The 19,529-nt window shown below is 43.4% G+C and overlaps 2 protein-coding genes across 2 annotated transcripts in view; both read right to left on the minus strand.

Annotated features, from left to right (window-relative positions):
• LOC119842015 (olfactory receptor 5V1-like) overlaps positions 1 to 18,861 on the minus strand; it is a 30,510-nt gene extending 11,649 nt beyond the window's left edge. The window contains exon 1 of the mRNA XM_038369903.2: positions 18,781 to 18,861. The gene's annotated coding sequence lies outside the window, so the exon portion shown is untranslated. The remainder of the gene's footprint in view (positions 1 to 18,780) is intronic.
• LOC119842037 (olfactory receptor 6F1-like) lies at positions 14,850 to 18,822 on the minus strand. Its single transcript, XM_038369942.2, has 2 exons — positions 18,777 to 18,822; positions 14,850 to 15,784 (listed from the first exon to the last, which is right to left on the minus strand). The coding sequence occupies exons 1-2, from the start codon at positions 18,820 to 18,822 to the stop codon at positions 14,850 to 14,852; spliced, it is 981 nt and encodes a 326-aa protein (XP_038225870.2).
• Positions 18,862 to 19,529: the final 668 nt, after the last annotated feature.

A 19,529-nucleotide genomic window follows, 5' to 3' on the forward strand; every position in this document is an offset into this window, starting at 1 on the left:
CTACACCAACATTCCACACAAAGATGGACTACAAGCCGTCAGGAACAGTATCCCCGATACTGTCACGGCTAACCTGGTGGCAGAACTTTGTGACTTTGTCCTGACCCATAACTATTTCACATTTGGTGACAATGTATACCTTCAAATCAGCGGCACTGCGATGGGTACCCGCATGGCCCCACAGTATGCCAACATTTTTATGGCTGACTTAGAACAACGCTTCCTCAGCTCTCGTTCCCTAATGCCCCTACTCTACTTGCGCTACATTGATGACATCTTCATCATCTGGACCCATGGAAAAGAAGCTCTTGAGGAATTCCACCATGATTTCAACAATTTCCATCCCACCATCAACCTCAGCCTGGACCAGTCCACACAAGAGATCCACTTCCTGGACACTACAGTGCTAATAAGCGATGGTCACATAAACACCACCCTATATCGGAAACCTACTGACCGCTATTCCTACCTACATGCCTCTAGCTTTCATCCAGATCATACCACTCGATCCATTGTCTACAGCCAAGCGCTACGATATAACCGCATTTGCTCCAACCCCTCAGACAGAGACAAACACCTACAAGATCTCTATCATGCATTCCTACAACTACAGTACCCACCTGCTGAAGTGAAGAAACAGATTGACAGAGCCAGAAGAGTACCCAGAAGTCACCTACTACAGGACAGGCCCAACAAAGAAAACAACAGAACGCCACTAGCCATCACCTTCAGCCCCCAACTAAAACCCCTCCAACACATCATCAAGGATCTACAACCTATCCTGAAGGACGAGCCATCGCTCTCTCAGATCTTGGGAGACAGACCAGTCCTTGCTTACAGACAGCCCCCCAATCTGAAGCAAATACTCACCAGCAACCACACACCACACAACAGAACCACTAACCCAGGAACCTATCCTTGCAACAAAGCCCGTTGCCAACTCTGTCCACATATCTATTCAGGGGATACCATCATAGGGCCTAATCACATCAGCCACACTATCAGAGGCTCGTTCACCTGCGCATCTACCAATGTGATATATGCCATCATGTGCCAGCAATGCCCCTCTGCCATGTACATTGGCCAAACTGGACAGTCTCTATGTAAAAGAATGAATGGACACAAATCAGACATCAAGAATTATAACATTCAAAAACCAGTTGGAGAACACTTCAATCTCTCTGGTCACTCGATCACAGACCTAAGAGTGGCTATACTTCAACAAAAAAGCTTCAAAAACAGACTCCAACGAGAGACTGCTGAATTGGAATTAATTTGCAAACTGGATACAATTAACTTAGGCTTGAATAGAGACTGGGAATGGATGAGTCGTTACACAAAGTAAAACTATTTCCCCATGGTATTTCTCCCTCCCACCCCACCCCCCACTGTTCCTCTGATATTCTTGTTAACTGCTGGAATTAGCCTACCTGCTTGTCACCATGAAAGGTTTTCCTCCTTCCCCCCCCTGCTGTTGGTGATGGCTTATCTTAAGTGATCACTCTCCTTACAGTGTGTATGATAAACCCATTGTTTCATGTTCTCTGTGCGTGTGTGTGTATATAAATCTCTCCTCTGTTTTTTCCACCAAATGCATCCGATGAAGTGAGCTGTAGCTCACGAAAGCTTATGCTCTAATAAATTTGTTAGTCTCTAAGGTGCCACAAGTACTCCTTTTCTTTTTGCGAATACAGACTAACACGGCTGCTACTCTGAAACCAATAAATGAAGTGGAAGAGTTTCAGCACTACTGGAAAGAAATCTGGTCTGAGACTTTACAACATAATCAGACAGTGAACCGGATTAAAAACAAGAGGAAAAAATTACAAATCACACCCCAGAGGAATACCTAGAAAGATCAAAGAAAGAAAGAGAAATGAGGTACTGAGAGGAATGAAAAATTGGAAAAAACACTCAGACCAGCTGGTATGTTTGGATTCTGGATGAAACGTCTTAGATACACTCCATGACTATTTATTTTAACAACTTCATAAATGTTTGAAGAATGGATTTCCAGGGTGGATGATGACAGGAACAACTCTCCCCATGCAGAAAAGAAAGACAGACATAGTGATCCTAAGAATTATAGACTGACCATATGTTTACCCGCTATATGGAAACTTCTAACAACAATTCTGGCAAAAAAAATCTGAAAAGTGCCAGTTAGCAATGGGATGCTGGTTCCTGAGCAAAGAGACAATACAGTAAATATGAAAGGGACAAAAAACAGCTCAGGCCGAACAGGAGGATCACATGAGTTGCAAACAAAAAAATAGTTAGTGACCGTGCGGATAGACTACCTTCAAGGCATACAAAAGCATCTCACAGTCATGGATCATTGAAACACTGAAAATGCCTAAGGCTCATCCAAAGATCATTTCCTTTCTGCAGCAATCTATGTTTAACTGGAGCACTTGACTCTCACTGGAAGGGACTCATTGATGAGGTCTAAATTAAAAGAAATCTTTCAAGGATATGCCTTAGCACCAGTGCTGTTTGTGGTAGCCATGGTGCCACTGGCACAGATCTTGTTGAGATATGATAAATTGTGGTGATCAGCAAAGAGCAATGACCAGTTAACCATTTGTTAGACCTGGGCAATCTGAAACTCCATGAATAGTCACGAAAAGGGGCTACAAAGATGGATAATATGTGGAAAAGTTTGGTGAAGATACAGAGCTACTGATTGGCTTGGCTAACTGTGTGCCAGCGTCTGTAAAGATGGCCAGACTGGTACAATCTGATGACATACACATTAATGAAGGAACTGTCCATGCTATCTCAGCATGACCCCTACAAATATCTTAGAATCAGGGAACCGTCGGAGCTACGACATAAGAAATTGAGAGACAAAACAAGGAAAGAATATTGCAGATGTGTAAGAACTACACTCTACAGACAAAACTCAAGTCTTAAGAATTTGATCTGAGCCATTAATATGCGGGTGATGCCAGTAGTACACAAGATTGCTGCAATAATCAAGTAGAATCAAGAGGAGAAGAAAAAAGTATGTATCAGCAACAGCTGTCTTGCTTGGATGTCAGTGTATTGACTAGCAACCAAGGCATGGACAAAATGTAAATCCCATGATGTGACAAAGGGAAAATCTGCTATCTGTGGAGGAAGCACTTGATAATGAAGAATATTATATCAAAATATGTGAGGAGTCAATCAGAATAAAGATCATCTGATCATGTTAACAAGCAATGATTGAGCTGCATCCTAGCCCAAGAAATCATGAAAGAAAGGAGAAAGGATACTGCTAGAAAAGACTGGAAAGATGTACATAGAAATCAATGCACAGACAATGGTGGAGAGAGATCAAGCCTATTAATGATTGAAGTTTAACAAATTCATGGCTTGTAGAAGGATCCCTCAAAAGAGAAGCAGAGAGCCTCATTATGAGTGGACAAGAAAAAAGCCTTAAATCTTAATTCTGTAAGAAGTAAAAGCGATCGACAGGACTGCTCCTTGAAGTGCAGAATGGGTTTTAAAAAGGAACAGATGGTGGAACAAGTATTAAGCATCTGCTAGAGCCTATCTGGGAGAGAATATAGGAACAGACACAGTGAAGTGAATGAAGAGGGTAAGATGTTATGGAATATGGCAATTGTCAAAGACTGAATGAGAATGACATAGTTCGAGAAAAGAAGACAAAACAAGCCTGTGTACATTGATGTTGCCATGCCAGCAGACAGCAACATAAAGAAACAAAGGAGAGAAGATGCTGAAGTATGAAGAATTCTGCCTCCAATGGCAGCACTTATGGAAAACTAGAAAAAAGGCAATCCCAGCAGTTAATGGAGCACTTGGAGAGATTCCTATGGTATGGACATGTTCAGACTGCAAGACATCATGGTCAGTGACTTCCAGCAGACAGCACTCTCAGCCCTGGTCTACACTAGATGTTGAGGTCGAATTTAGCAGCGTTAAATCGATTTAACCCTGCACCCGTCCACATGACGAAGCCCTTTTTTTCGATTTATAGACTCATAGACTCATAGATACTAAGGTCAGAAGGGACCATTTTGATCATCTAGTCCGACCTCCTGCACAGCGCAGGCCACAGAATCTCACTCACCCACTCCTACGAAAAACCTCACCTATGTCTGAGCTATTGAAGTCCTTAAATCATGGTTTAAAGACTTCAAGGAGCAGAGAAGCCTCCCTCAAGTCACCCATGCCCCATGCTAAGAGGAAGGCGAAAAACCTCCAGGGCCTCTCCAATCTGCCCTGGAGGAAAATTCCTTCCCAACCCCAAATATGGCAATCAGCTAAACCCTGAGCATATGGGCAAGATTCACCAGCCAGATACTACAGAAAATTCTTTCCTGGGTAACTCAGATCCCATCCATCTAATATCCCATCTCAGGGGATTAGTCCTATTTACCCTGAATATTTAAAGATCAATTACTTAACAAAATCCCATTATCCCATCATACCATCTCCTCCATAAACTTATCAAGTAGAATCTAAAAACCAGATAGATCTTTTGCCCCCACTGCTTCCCTTGGAAGGCTATTCCAAAACTTCACTCCTCTGATGGTTAAAAACCTTGGTCTGATTTCAAGTCTAAACTTCCTGGTGGCCAGTTTATACCCATTTGTTCTTGTGTCCACATTGGTGCTGAGCTGAAATAATTCCTCTCCCTCTCCTGTATTTATCTCTCTGATATATTTATAGAGAGCAATCATATCTCCCCTCAACCTTCTTTTAGTTAGGCTAAACAAGCCAAGCTCCTTAAGTCTCCTTTCATAAGACAAGTTTTCCATTCCTCGGATCATCCTAGTAGCCCTTCTCTGTACCTGCTCCAGTTTGAATTCATCCTTTTTAAACATGGGAGATCAGAACTGCACACAGTATTCTAGGTGAGGTCTCACCAGTGCCTTGTATAATGGTACTAAAACCTCCTTATCCCTACTGGAAATGCCTCTCCTGATGCATCCCAAAACCGCATTAGCTTTTTTCACAGCCATATCACATTGGCAGCTCATAGTCATCCTATGATCAACCAATACTCCAAGGTCCTTCTCCTATTCTGTTACTTCTAATTGATGCGTCCCCAACTTATAGCTAAAATTCTTGTTATTAATCCCTAAATGCATAACCTTACACTTCTCACTATTAAATTTCATCCTATTACTATTACTCCAGTTTACAAGGTCATCCAGATCCTCCTGTATAATATCCCGATCCTTCTCTGAATTGACAATACCTCCCAGCTTTGTATCATCTGCAAACTTTATTAGCACACTCCCACTTTTTGTGCCAAGGTCAGTAATAAAAAGATTAAATAAGATTGGTCCCAAAACCGATCCCTGAGGAACTCCACTGGTAACCTCCCTCCAACCTGACAGTTCGCCTTTCACTAGGACCCGTTGCAGTCTCCCCTTTAACCAATTCCTTATCCACCTTTTGATGTTCATATTGATCCCCATCTTCTCCAATTTAACTAATAATTCCCCAGGTGGCACAGTATCAAATGCCTTACTGAAATCTAGGTAAATTAGATCCACTGCATTTCCTTTATCTAAAAAATCTGTTACTTTTTCAAAAAAGGAGATTAGGTTGGTTTGGCACGATCTACCTTTTGTAAAACCATGTTGTATTTTGTCCCATTTACCATTGACTTCAATGTCCTTAACTAATTTCTCCTTCAGAATTTTTTCCAGGACCTTGCATACTACAGATGTCAAACTAACTGGCCTCTAGTTACCCGGATCACGTTTTTTCCCTTTCTTAAAAATAGGAACTATATTAGCAATTCTCCAATCATTCGGTACTACTCCTGAGTTTACAGATTCATTAAAAATTCTTGCTAATGGGCTTGCAATTTCAGGTGCCAATTCCTTTAATATTCTTGGCTCTTAAAATCGATTTCCTTACTCCACCCCCGACGAGGGGATTAGTGCTGAAATTGGTTTTGTTGGGTCAAATTTGGAGTACTGTGGACACAATTAGACAGTATTGGCCTCTGGGAGCTATCCCAGAGTGCTCCATTGTGTCTGCTCTGGACAGCACTTTCAACTCAGATGCACTGACCAGGTAGACAGGAAAAGGCCCGTGAACTTTTGAATTTCAATTTCCTGTTTGGCCAGTGTAGCAAGCTGCAGGTGACCATGCAGAGCTTATTAACAGGTGACCATGATGGAGTCCCAGAATCGCAAAAGAGCTCCAGCATGGACTAAACGGGAGTTTACTGATCGCTGTATGGGAAGAGGAATTAGTGCTATCAGAACTACGTTCCAGTTTTCGAAATGCCAAAACATTTGTCAAAATATCCCAGGGCATGAAGGACAGAGGCCATAACAGGGACCCGAAGCAGTGCCGCGTGAAACTTAAGGAGCTGAGGCAAGCCTACCAGAAAACCAGAGAGGCGAACGGCCGCTCCGGGTCAGACCCCCAAACATGCCGCTTCTATGATGAGCTGCATGCCGTTTTAGGGAGTTCAGCCACCACTACCCCAGCTGTGTTGTTTGACTCCTTCAATGGAGATGGAGGCAACATGGAAGCAGGTTTTGGGGAAGAGAAAGACGATGATGATGAGGTAGTAGATAGCTCACAGCAAACAAGTGGAGAAACCGGTTTTCTCGACAGCCAGGAAGTGTTTCTCACCCTGGACCTGGAGCCAGTACCCCCCAAACCCACCCAAGGCTGCCTCCCGGACTCGCCAGGTGGAGAAGGGACCTCTGGTGAGTGTACCTTTTAAAATACTATACAAGATTTAAAAGCAAACACGTTTAATGATTAATTTGCCCTGGCATTCGTGGCTCTCCTGGATATACTCCCAGAGCCTTTGCAAAAGGTTTCTGGGGAGGGCAGCCTTATTCCATCCACCATGGTAGGACACTTTACCACTCCAGGCCAGTAGCACGTACTCGGGAATCATTGTAGAACAAAGCATTGCAGTGTATGTTTGCTAGCGTTCAAACAACATCCGTTCTTTATCTCTCTGTGTTATCCTCAGGACAGTGATATCATTCATGGTCACCTAGTTGAAATAGGGTGCTTTTCTTAAGGGGACATTCAGAGGTGCCCATTCCTGCTGGGCTGTTTGCCTATGGCTGAACAGAAATGTTCCCCGCTGTTAGCCACGCGGTGGGGGGAGGCAAAATGCGACCTTGTAACAAAAGCACATGTGCTATGTATGTAATATTAACAGCAAGGTTTACTGTGAAAGAGTGTACCCCTTGTTCTATAAAAAGTGTCTTTTTAAATACCACTGTCCCTTTTTTTTTTCCTCCTCCAGCTGCATGTGTTTCAAGGATCACAGGATCTTCTCCTTCCCAGAGGCTAGCGAAGATTAGAAGGTGAAAAAAATGCACTCGCGATTAAATGTTCTCTGAGCTCATGTTGTCCTCCCACACTGACAGAGCACAGACAAATGCGTGGAGGCAGACAATGTCAGAGTGCAGAAAAGCACAAAATGACCGGGAGGAGAGGTGGTGGGCTGAAGAGAGGGCTGAAGCTGAAAGGTGGTGGCGGCATGATGAGAGGAGACAGGATTCAATGCTGAGGCTGCTGGAGGATCAAACTAATATGCTCCAGCATATGGTTGAGCTGCAGGAAAGGCAGCAGGAGCACAGACCGCTGCTACAGCCTCTGTGTAACCAACCACCCTCCTCCCCAAGTTCCATAGCCTCCTCACCCAGATGCCCCAGACGCACTGTGGGGGCCTCCGGCCACCCAGCCACTCCACCCCAGAGGATTGCCCAAGTAACAGAAGGCTGGCATTCAGTAAGTTTTTTAAAGTTTTAAAGTTCTGTGTGGCCTTGTCCTTCCCTCCTCCATCACCCCTCCTGGGCTACCTTGGTAATTATCCCCCTATTTGTGTGATGAATTAATAAAGAATGCATGAATGTGAAGCAACAATGACTTTATTGCCTCTGCAAGCGGTGATCGAAGGGAGGTGGGGAGCGTGGTTAGCTTACAAGGAAGTAGAGTGAACCAAGGGGCGGGGAGTTTCATCAAGGAGAAACAAACAGAACTTTCACACCGTAGCCTGGCCAGTCATGAAACTGGTTTTCAAAGCTTCTCTGATGCGCACCGCACCCTCCTGTGCTCTTCTAACCGCCCTGGTGTCTGGCTGTGTATAACCAGCAGCCAGGCAATTTGCCTCAACCTCCCACCCCCACATAAACTTCTCCCCATTACTCTCCCAGATATTGTGGGTGCACAGCAAGCAGTAATAACAGTGGGAATATTGGTTTTGCTGAGGTCTAACCGAGTCAGTAAACTGCACCAGCACGCTTTTAAACGTCGAAATGCACATTCTACCACCATTCTGCACTTGCTCAGCCTGTAGTTGAGCAGCTCCTGACTACTCTCCAGGCTGCCTATGTATGGCTTCATGAGCCATGGCATTAAGGTGTAGTTTGGGTCCCTTAGGATAACTATAGGCATTTCAACATCCCCAGCGGTTATTTTCTGGTCTGGGAAGAAAGTCCTTCCAGCAGCTTTTGAAACAGACCAGAGTTCCTGAAGATGTGAGCGTCATGTACCTTTCCCGGCCAACCCACGTTGATGTTGGTGAAATGTCCCTTGTGATCCCCCAGTGCTTGCAGCACTATTGAAAAGTACCCCTTACAGTTTATGTACTCACTGGCTTGGTGCTCCGGTGCCAAGATAGGGATATGGGTTCTGTCTATGGCCCCACCACAGTTAGGGAATCCCATTGCAGCAAAGCCATCCACTGTGACCTGCACATTTCCCAGGGTCACTACCCTTAATATCAGCAGATCTTTGATTGCGTTGGCTACTTGCATCACAGCAGCCCCCACAGTAGATTTGCCCACTCCAAATTGATTCCCAACTGACCGGTAGCTGTCTGGCGTTGCAAGCTTCCACAGGGCTATTGCCACTCGCTTCTCAATTGTGAGGGCTGCTCTCATCTTGATATTCTTGCGCCTCAGGGCAGGAGAAAGTAAGTCACAAAGTTCCATGAAAGTGCCCTTACACATGCAAAAGTTTCGCAGCCACTGGGAATCGTCCCAGACCTGCAACACTATGCGGTCCCACCAGTCTGTGCTTGTTTCCCGGGCCCAGAATCGGCGTTCCACTGCATGAGCCTGCTCCATTAGCACCATGATGCCCACATTGGCAGGGCCTGTGCTTTGAGAGAAGTCTGTGTCCATGTCCTCATCACTCTCGTAACCACGCTGATGTCGCCTACTTGTCCGGTTTCGCTTTGCCAGGTTCTGGTGCTGCATATACTGCTGGATAATGTGTGTGGTGTTTAATGCGCTCCTAATTGTCAAAGTGATCTGAGCGGGCTCCATGCTTGCCGTGGTATGGCATCTGCGCAGAAAAAAGGCACGGAACGATTGTCTGCTGTTGCCCTGATGGAGGGAGGGGTGACTGACCACATCGCTTACAGGGAATTAAAATCAACAAAAGGGGTGGCTTTGCGAGCAACTGAATGGCTGCCTCAAGGATAGAACTCAAAACCTCAAGGATACAACTCAAAACTGGATTTAGCAGGCCGTTAATTTCACAGAGGGAGGGAGGAGAAAATGAATACAAAACAAATCAAATCTGGTCTATTTCTTGTTTTGAGCCACTTCATCTCTCTTTATACATCTTGCTGGCAGCAGACTGTGCAGTACGACCACATCGTCACCTCCTGGGTGCTCGGCAGAAGACGGTGCAGTATGACTGCTGGCCATCATCTTCTGCTGGCTGCAGATTAAAAGACAGTGCACTGCCGGTAGGACTCAATCACCATGAGACGAAACAAGGGAAATGACCTGACTGAGTCACTCCCATGTTTGCCCAGGCGCCCGGTTAAAAGAGCACCCAGGACTACGTTGACGACGGCTACCAGTCATACTACACTGTCTGCTGCCAAAAGGCAATAAACTGCTGCTGTGTAGCAATGCAGTACCATGTCTGCCAGCACTCAGGAGACATACAGTGACGGTTAGCTGAGCAGGCTCCATGCTTGCCATGGTATGGCGTCTGCACAGGTAACTCAAAAAAAAAAGATGCAAAACGATTGTCTGCCCTTGCTTTTATGGAGGGAGGGAGGGAGGGAATGGGGGCCTGACGATATGTACCCAGAACCACCCGCGACAATGTTTTAGCCCCATCAGGCACTGGGATTTCTACCCAGGATTCAAATGGGTGGTGAAGACGGTGGGAACTGTGGGATAGCTACCCACAGTGCAAAGCTCCGGAAGTCGACGGTTGCCTCGGTACTGTGGACACAGTCCGCTGACTACATACACTTAGAGCATTTGTGTGAGGACACACACACACACACGTGCACACACACACACACACACACACACACACACACACACACACACTCACTAGACTGTATAAAAATGCTTTTTTACAAAACCGACTTCTATAAATTCAACCTAATTTCATAGTGTAGACATACTCTCAGGCACCAGGAGAATATGAAAGAAAGTCAAAGGAGAATGAATAAAAGTGAGCGCCTAAAATGCAGGAAATCTGCAGAGGGTTTAACAAATATCCAGAGTACCCAAACCTACAAAGTCCGTTCAGCCAGGATTTATTGGTGACTCATGCGGATACATTTTAGTCAGCAGCTTTCTCCTTTTTCAGCTTAAAGATTTAGTATGGTGTAAAAGCTATTTCTTTTTTAAAAAGCCACCATATGTAATACTGAGAGACATTCATAATCATCATAATAATATAATGTGCCCAGCAAACACGCTAGGCATGCTGACATGATTTAAAAAAAGAGTGGTACAACTGAACGTTAAAGGGAATTTTGTGCTTAAATCACTTAAGTTCCTTTGAAAATCTGACCCACTGGCACTTCTGATGCAGTGTCCCGCAAGTCTGAATATCAGGCTGCTCACTCATAAGAGAATCTTTCCTGTCATCTTGGAAGCGAGTGGCTATTTTGACATTGATTTTTAGTGGAACTGAGAATGGAGACAGAGTTCTGTCCAATTTCAAATCTATTTTTATCCCCGAATGCCTCCCAGAGACAAACTAAATCTTTGCCCCATTATCAGCTCATCAGACAAACACCCAAGGGACAAGATCTTGTGCTAGAATGTGAATGTCACCACAGGCAGATTCTGTGAAAAGTGAATTCCACAGCTAAGTGCCTGCTCCAGAGAATGCCCTGCAATCCCCTAACACACACACACACACACTATGGCTAACACACACCAACTGATCTCGTTTGTCATTGTGGTGAGCGAGCGAAAGTAGCTGGGTTGCCAGTCATGGCCCCTGTGCTGTAACTGACTGTGCAGGAGCAGACTGCTGCATCCAGGCAGAAGTCAAGGGGAACCTGCAGAGATATCCACCCCTAAACAAGTGGGGCAGCATCTGGTCCTTTGAAATTGAAACAATAGAAAGATTACAAGTAATAAAAATATGGATCAACTCACCTGCCTTTTAAACATGGATCATACATATGGTGAGATCATTCTGACCTGTGATTTCTCTTTCTGTTTTCTTAGTTTACCTACTAATGTATGGAATTGGCTACTTAGCCTGTCTATCTGCGTCTGGAATGCAGCATCTCAGTACATCTAGTGTATCTATGGATGTGACCCTTGCACCCTTTCCCTAGGGCAGTGAAACCACTCCAGGTGTGTAGGGTTATCTGTAGAAGTGTAGCAAAGGTGACTCCAAGATTAACAGTTGATTTCTTGAGAACTGAAACCTGTTTAAATGCTGTTTTGGTCCTCCTGGGACAAGATTCCTGAAGTTCACTCTCTGTAACGAGCTCCCGGTAACACTGGGCTGGGTCAGCCCTTAAGCAATGCTCTGTAGTGTGTGACAATGAGAGCAATGAGGCTTGGATCATCACAGGGTTTAGGCATCCAATCTCAGCAACTGTCCATAAAAAGGTGTGGATTTAGGCCCCTATTTTCAAAACAGTCTAAGGAGATAGACACCCTAATAGCAAATCATTTCATCTCCCCTATAGTGCTTTGAAGCTCCGAGCCAATATATATATATATATATATATATATATATATATAAAATTACCACTAGAAGGCAACATAGCCAGCTAGACTTAAACTTCACTAAAAAATGGACACAGGTTAAGGAATGGGGAAAAGGAGTAAACAGACTGTATATCATGGTTGTAAATAATAAAGGAGGAGATAAATTGTAAGGAAGTTTATTTCTGAAAACACAAAGCCAATGTCTGTAAAACACAAGGTCCATGCACTGCTAAAGTCCAATAAACCCATCTTCCTCTTACCACGTCATCCAAAAGTTGTGGGGATCCTTGTACCCACTGTGTTTCAAGAGTTACAACTCTGGCCTTGCTGCAACTGTTTCATGGGATGGATTTGTGTCCCTGCAGATGTACCCAAGGGAGTCATAGAAGTCCTATTTCAAGGGCTTAATTGGCCAGGTGCTGATTCTGCTCATGGGTAAATGTCACTTTGCATGAACAGAGAAATGTTACAACTTATCACGTGGATTCTTTTAGATCAAGGGTGATTTGTGGTGCTCTAAAGAAAGGCAGATGGTCCCTCTACATTAGGGCTGGGGGACACTGACTAGAATAAAGAGATGGGGAAGAATGCAATGCTTAGATTCATAGATTCTGATGCCAGGAAGGACCATTGTGCTAATATAGTCTGGGCCCCTGTATAACAAAGGCCAGAGAACTTCTCCAAAGTAATTCCTAGAACATATCTAGGATGCTGCCCACAGTATATCTATCTATCTCCTGTGGATGAATATAAGGTTCAAGTCAAGCATGTGTTTTTTATCTGGCCAGCCTGATCCAGCACATCCAAAACACACAGGTTGTAATTTTCAAGGCTACCAGAGGGTATGATTTCCAACTGGGCCTAAGGGAGTTAGCTACCCAACTCCCATTGAATTTCAGTGGGAGTTGGGCACCAGATTTCCTTAAACTCCTTTGTGAATCCCAGCTGGATGTCTAATTCCCTTAGGCTCTGGTCTGTCTGTGAGAAAGGATCAGACCTGGATACATCAGGCCAAATTCTCCCATCACTTTCACCGAATCTAATCCTGAGTTGCTGCACTGAAGTTGTTGGAGAGTGATCAGTGCAAAAAAACAAAAAACAAAAACAAAAAAAACCAACCACAAACTGGCATGAGTGAACTATCCAGTCAGTCGTTTGTCCTTCTGTTAACCACACTAGTTAGGGACTGAGTCATGCATACCCTCAGATGTGCCTAACCCTGAAAATCCTTACTCATGTGAGTAAGTCTGCTGACAGCAGTGGTTTTTCTGGTAACAATGAGATCACTGGGGTAAGAAGTACTTTCCTCAGTAACAGCTGGCAGGGTCAGCCTATTGAATAGTTCTTAATCAGGAACTGCTGATGGTGCCAGGTATTCAGCTGCTGTTGACTGACATAGCTCTGTTGGTTTACAACAGCTGGGCATTTCATCCCTTTGACATTAGTGGAGGTGGCCCACTGTCTGCACTGGAACTATGCTGATTCACACCAGCTGGGGATCTGGCCCCATTGGTAGGTATGGCCAATTTGCTCCCACTGGGAATGTGGCCCATTGAGGTACAGGTAGCTATTCCTGATTTAGACCAGAGAAAATGAGAGGGAGGGGGATCAGACCCATAGACACGGACATCTCTAGTTTGTTTGTTTTTTTAAATAAGAATGCCTAGCACTGCTCACGTGGGATTCTCAAATAGGTTAAGTGCCAGATGGGGAAGGGGAGGCACAGAATCCAAACCCACTACAAGTACCTGGAAGTGCTGTAAAAAGAACCAGAAGACTGAAAAACTTCTTATCTTGTTCACTATGGAGTCCAGCTGTTAAATTCAGTGGTGTTTCTCTGGGATTAGATCAGTGTAACTGAGGTCAGAGTAACCCAAACTCTCCTGGCTCATGGTTCAGTGCCCTAGACACCGAATCATAGATGCTCCGTGATCAGTGTACTGGGGAATAGGTCAGAGGGAAGAATTTACGCTGCGGTTTCAAAAGAATCCCAAGATAATTAGCTAGCCACTTCTGATGGGATTTGGGTAGCTGATCTCTTAGGGTCCTTTTGAAATCTAAGCTTTAGAGTAGATATTTTTCTTTCAAAATTTATTTTCTTTTTCATGTTTATATTATTTCTGTTATTTTTCACAATATTTCACAACGTAAGTTAAAATAGTCTATTATTGCATTGTATCTTTCTACTATACTTAAGAAAAACCTGACAGTCACTGCTCAGAAGAAATTGAAATATCTTCTTTCTAGATCAAAAGGGCTCATGTTTCTGTTTTAATGAGACAGTTTGCCATTTTCACACTTTTATCCTAGTTTCTGCTCAAAATTGTTGAGGAGGTAAACTACTCCAATCTCTGCTAAGTAGCAGCTGTCCTCCAAAACTGGTTGGTTTGTTTGTGAAAAGGAAAAAGGGAAGAGAAAAAAACAAACGAGAAAAGAAAAGAATGTTTTGACTATTATATTGTGAAAACTTGACATAATAAGGCATGCCATAGAGTGCACACTACTGACATGTCATGACAATGTTAAACTAATAAATGGAATAATAAAGTAAATTGCAAAACGAACATTTTGAAGTGGAATTTTGATTCTCCCCCCAAAACAAAGGGTTTGAAATGGGTTTCTTTTGCAATTTCCATTTCAAATGACATTTGGAAAATACTTGTTTCTGCTGTGATTTGGAATGAAAACAAATATCAAAACATCTCCATTTTCCCCCACTTGATTTCCCCTCACTGCCTGCCTAAATCAATTATATCCAGACCATTGGACAATAGTATCATGTCCTACTAGGGTGCCCAGATGTCCCAATTTTATAGGGACAGTCCCGATTTTTGGGTCTTTCTTATATAGGCTCCTATTAGCCCCCACCCCCATCCTGATTTTTCCCACACTTGCTGTCTTTTCACCTTATGTCCTGCTGAATGCCTTTCTCAAGATTTCTTTAATGTCTTTATTCCTTAGCGTGTAAATGAAAGGATTAAGCAATGGTGTCATGAAAGCGTTCAAGAGGGTGACAACTTTGTTAATTTCCAGTGAGCTTTGTTTGGAAGGCTTGACGTAAAGCAAGATGGAGCAGCCATACCATAAAACCACAACGGTGAGATGGGCAGAGCAAGTGGAAAAGGCCTTTTGCCAGCCTTGGGCAGATGGCATTCTCCGGACGGTGGAGATGATGTAAATGTAAGAGACCAGAATGATGGCACAGGACCCAAGGATGACAATAAAGCAGATAGTAATATACATCTTCTCAATGAGACGCGTGTCGGTGCAGGACAGCTCTATCCAAGAATCTACATCACAGAAGAAATGGTTGATGACGGTAGAGTCACAGAAGGACAACCTGGTGATCAGAAATGTGAGCACAGAAGTAATCAGGAAGCTACTTGCCCATGATCCAAGAACCAGCTGAATGGACAAAGTGCTGTTCATGATACAGCTATAGCGCAATGGGTGGCATATGGCCAGATAGCGATCATAGGCCATGACAGTCAGAAGTAGATATTCGGTGCCACCAAGGGAGAAGACAAAGTACATCTGCAGGAGGCAACTGGGGAAGGAGATGGTTTTGCTTTGGGACACTAGGAGAGCAAGAGTTTTGGGAATGTAGCCCGTGGTGAACCAGATATCCAGAAAGGAGAGATTGCAGAGGAAGAAATACATCGGGGTGTGCAGGTGGCGGTGGGTCCCCACTAAGGAGATGATGGTGATATTTCCCATCAGCATCAGGAGGTACATGAACAAGAAAATCAGGAAGAGAGCAATCTGCAAATACCGAGAGCCAGGGAACCCCAGCAGAATAAATTCCCTCACATTGGTCTGATTTCCCTTCGCCATTGAGTGCCCTCTTAAAATTGTTAAGACACAGGAAACTATAAAGGGAAGACAAAAACACTCAGGTGACTTGGTTAATTGCAGCTCATTGTTAACAAACTGAGCAGTCATGTAGATAGATAATATACATTATATTTTTTAAAGCCCAAAGGGATTATACAGTCTGACCTCCTGTATCACACAGGTTGGATAATTCCTTTCACCAAAGCCCAGTAGCTAATGGTTGAACTAGAGCTTATCTCTTAGGAAAAAGATATCCTATCTTGAGAAGAGCTCCCATCTCACATTAAAGAGCAGTATCCTATAGGATACTGAACATAATTTATGTGAAGTAGTGCACATTCAGTTCTCAATAGGGGATGTGAGTATGTTGTCATCTCTGAGATCTACAGTTTCAATGGCAGATTGGCACCTAACTTCCCTAGGTTCCTTTGAAAATCCCAGTCTTAGATTCTGCTCCTCCCACAGAGCCAAGAAACCTGGCCTAACTCACCTCCCAAAGCCAGATGCAGAATCCTGGATTTCTTGCTCTCAGCCCTCTGCTCTAACCATGAGACCCCACTTCCCTCCTAGAGTTGGGAATGGAACCCAGGAATCCTGACTCCTAGCCCTAGAACCCTTAGACCCCATCCCACTCCCAGAGCTGGAAAACAGAACCGAAGCATCCTGATTCCTTTTTCTAAGCCAGAGGTTCTCAAACTGTGGTCTGCGGACCACTAGTGGTCTGCAAGCTCCATTCAGGTGGTTCACGGATATTTCCCTCTAAGGTGAGCATCTGGGCAGCTGCACATAAGAGAATGAAGGGCCACCTACCTAATTAGTGGAGCCATGAAGGTGTGGCTTCACTAATTAGGTGCCTGGACCCTTGAGAAGATGCACATGTAAGGTGAGATTGTGGTCTTGGAGGGAATAGGGGGTAGGTGGGAGGGGCAGCGGGGTGAGAAGAGTGGGTGGGGTAAATTTGGGAAGTGCAGGGCTGCAGCAGCCAGAGAGGCGACTTTCCCCAGCTCCAGGGCTGCGGATGCCGGGGAGAGATGACCCTCCTTCCCAGCCCCAGCTTGGGGGTTGCTGCAGTCGGGGAGAGGCACATCCATTGCATTAGAAAGGTAAGACTACCGATATTAAAATATGAAGTGTGCTTTTATTTGTAGAACACAAATACATTAAGGTTTTTTTTATATCGCGCTTTTATCCAAAGCACTTTACAATAGTTAGCTAACGGTACAAACATTTGGAAAGATCATTAAGTGGTCGCTGAGACCCTAAGCAATTTTCAAGTGGTCAATGGAAAAAAAAAAGTTTGAGAACCACTGTTCTAAGCTATTAGCTCACTCCCTCCCTCCACAGAGCCAGAACATCAGAACAGCCATACTGGGTCATAGGGGAGGGATAGCTCAGTGGTTTGAGCATTGGCCTGCTAAACCCAGGGTTGTGAGTTCAATCCTTGAGGGGGCCATTTGGGATCTGGAGCAAAAATTGGGGATTGGTCTTGCTTTGAGCAGGGGGTTGGACTAGATGACCTCTTGAGGTCCCTTCCAACTTTGATATTCTATGATATCAAAGGTCCATCTAGCCCAGTATCCTCTCTTCCAACAGTAGCCAATGCCAAGTGCCCCAGAGGGAATGAACGGAATGTCTGCCTTGAGACATTCAAAGGACAATCCTGTTGTTGATGAGTGCATATTTGACTTATACCTCCTTTGAACCATTGGTAACCATAATGGTACCCCCAATTTCCAGACTCCATTCACTTCTAATTCTGGGTATTCTCTATATTAAGGTTCCATTCATACATAGTTTGTAAAGGATTAATAATTGAAGTTTTAATAAATGCTTACCCAATTTGTATTGAGGCCAACCTCTCCAGATGTGTTTATAAACCAGATATATAAACATTTCTGAAACTTTCTACTGATGTGTTTATAACCCTGGGAACATCTACTGCTTATGTCTTTAACATGCTTAAAATCATTTAAACTTTGTCAATAGGCATGGAAGAATTCATTTTCCCCATAATTGACGGCTAATATCAATGCTTATTTTTAAGCATTGCTCTTCTATTTTTATGGATTTAGATTTTCATATTTGCGCAGTATTACGCTTTTAAGTGTTTATTTCCATTTTTATCAATTCAATGTTCAAAGTTGCAGTTCATTATGTGGGCCAGACAATGGAGCAGAGTCAGACAATTATTTAATGACAGTAGATGTTGAGATTCAAAATGTTAAAGGTTTATAACTGTTAAAACTATCAACATCACTTGTCAAAATAAGCAGAGCAAATACCCTTAAGCAGCATTTTCCTTCCTTACCTGTTAATTTGGGTTATTGATGGAAATATATTTATGTCATTTTCTGGGTGTGTAGTGAAATCAATGTTTGCTGATTTATATTTACTGATAAAAATCCGATAATTCCAAGCCTGTTTCTAAAGGATTTAGAATGGGAACCCTAATATGATGTGTGATCCCATTTTCTTCAGTTTAATTAGCCTCTCTGTAAACTGCGCTGTCTTCAAAATGTTCTCACAAGAGAGACTGACATGAATGTAGTAAACAATTCTGTTAGTGATAAAGATTCTAGCGATTGTATCTCTTTTTCCCCTCTAAAGTCACCATATATGACTCAGACTAAGTTTGGGGGAAGATTGTTTTATTTTGGCAGGTCTAAAATATCTCTGCATAGTTTGCAAAACTACAACTATTTTGTAAGACAGCAAGAAGGTCAAACTGATCAGAAACCAACTATAAACACAAGCGAAATGGCATAACATGTTTTTATACTGGAGAGTGAGTGCAATGCAGAAGCATAGGATTGCATGTTCTATGAAGCATGAGGGAATTATGAACCCAAATCCATTGAATTTCTGAAGGATTTGTGCAACTTCCTCTAAACTAGTATTAATTTGAATGCTAGGAATAATACCACCACCACATCTGATTTCATTTAAACTGGTGTAACTTATAAGCATTCTGAGTAGATACTCAAAGAACTTTCAGAATACTCACTGTGTGGGTGGCAGTTCTGTGGCTGCATCCTGAATGAAACATAATTGCTATCACATCAGATGTAGAAAAAAAGATGGTCTCTTAAGCATGGAGAGAAAAAAACAGTTATTTTTTAAAAAACAGACAATAATTCTGCTTCTCTGACACATTTTTTGAACATTTTCAAAAGATTCAAGCACACAACCTGCTCTACTGAAGTCAACCATCAAATATCCTTAATAGATTATCAGCATATCATAGTATATACTTATAATTGAAAATGAACTGTGTGTATTTTATATGCTATTGTCCTCTCTCTCTCGGCACTGAGATCTATTTATCTCTCTCTCTCTTATATACTACTGTCGTCTTAGGTGCTCCATTCAGGCAATGTAAGAGTGTTCAATTCAGGATGGCTTATTTCATCAGCTCAGAAGGCCACCTTGGGACATAATCTTCAGAGAAATTCACAGACTTTCTCAGAACTACAGAGGGAATTGCTTGAGGGGCCATGAACCAAATAACTCAAGGGCCAGTCCTCAGAGAAGCTGGCTCTAATTCCCACCTGGGTTTTGTAAACTCTCACACACACCTACCTTCATAGATTTCCTCTGCACTAAATTCTGAGCAACTTCTACATGCTCTTGCCGCATGTCAAACCTCCATCATTATTCGTGGATCCAGTCCCGAGATGAGTTGGTTGAATAACAGAGCACAGTTGGACAGATTCCTTAGGCAGCCAACCAATAGCAACAACACTTAGCTCTTAT

This window comes from Dermochelys coriacea, chromosome 13, assembly GCF_009764565.3.
Source record: "Dermochelys coriacea isolate rDerCor1 chromosome 13, rDerCor1.pri.v4, whole genome shotgun sequence".
Taxonomy (NCBI): domain Eukaryota; kingdom Metazoa; phylum Chordata; order Testudines; family Dermochelyidae; genus Dermochelys; species Dermochelys coriacea.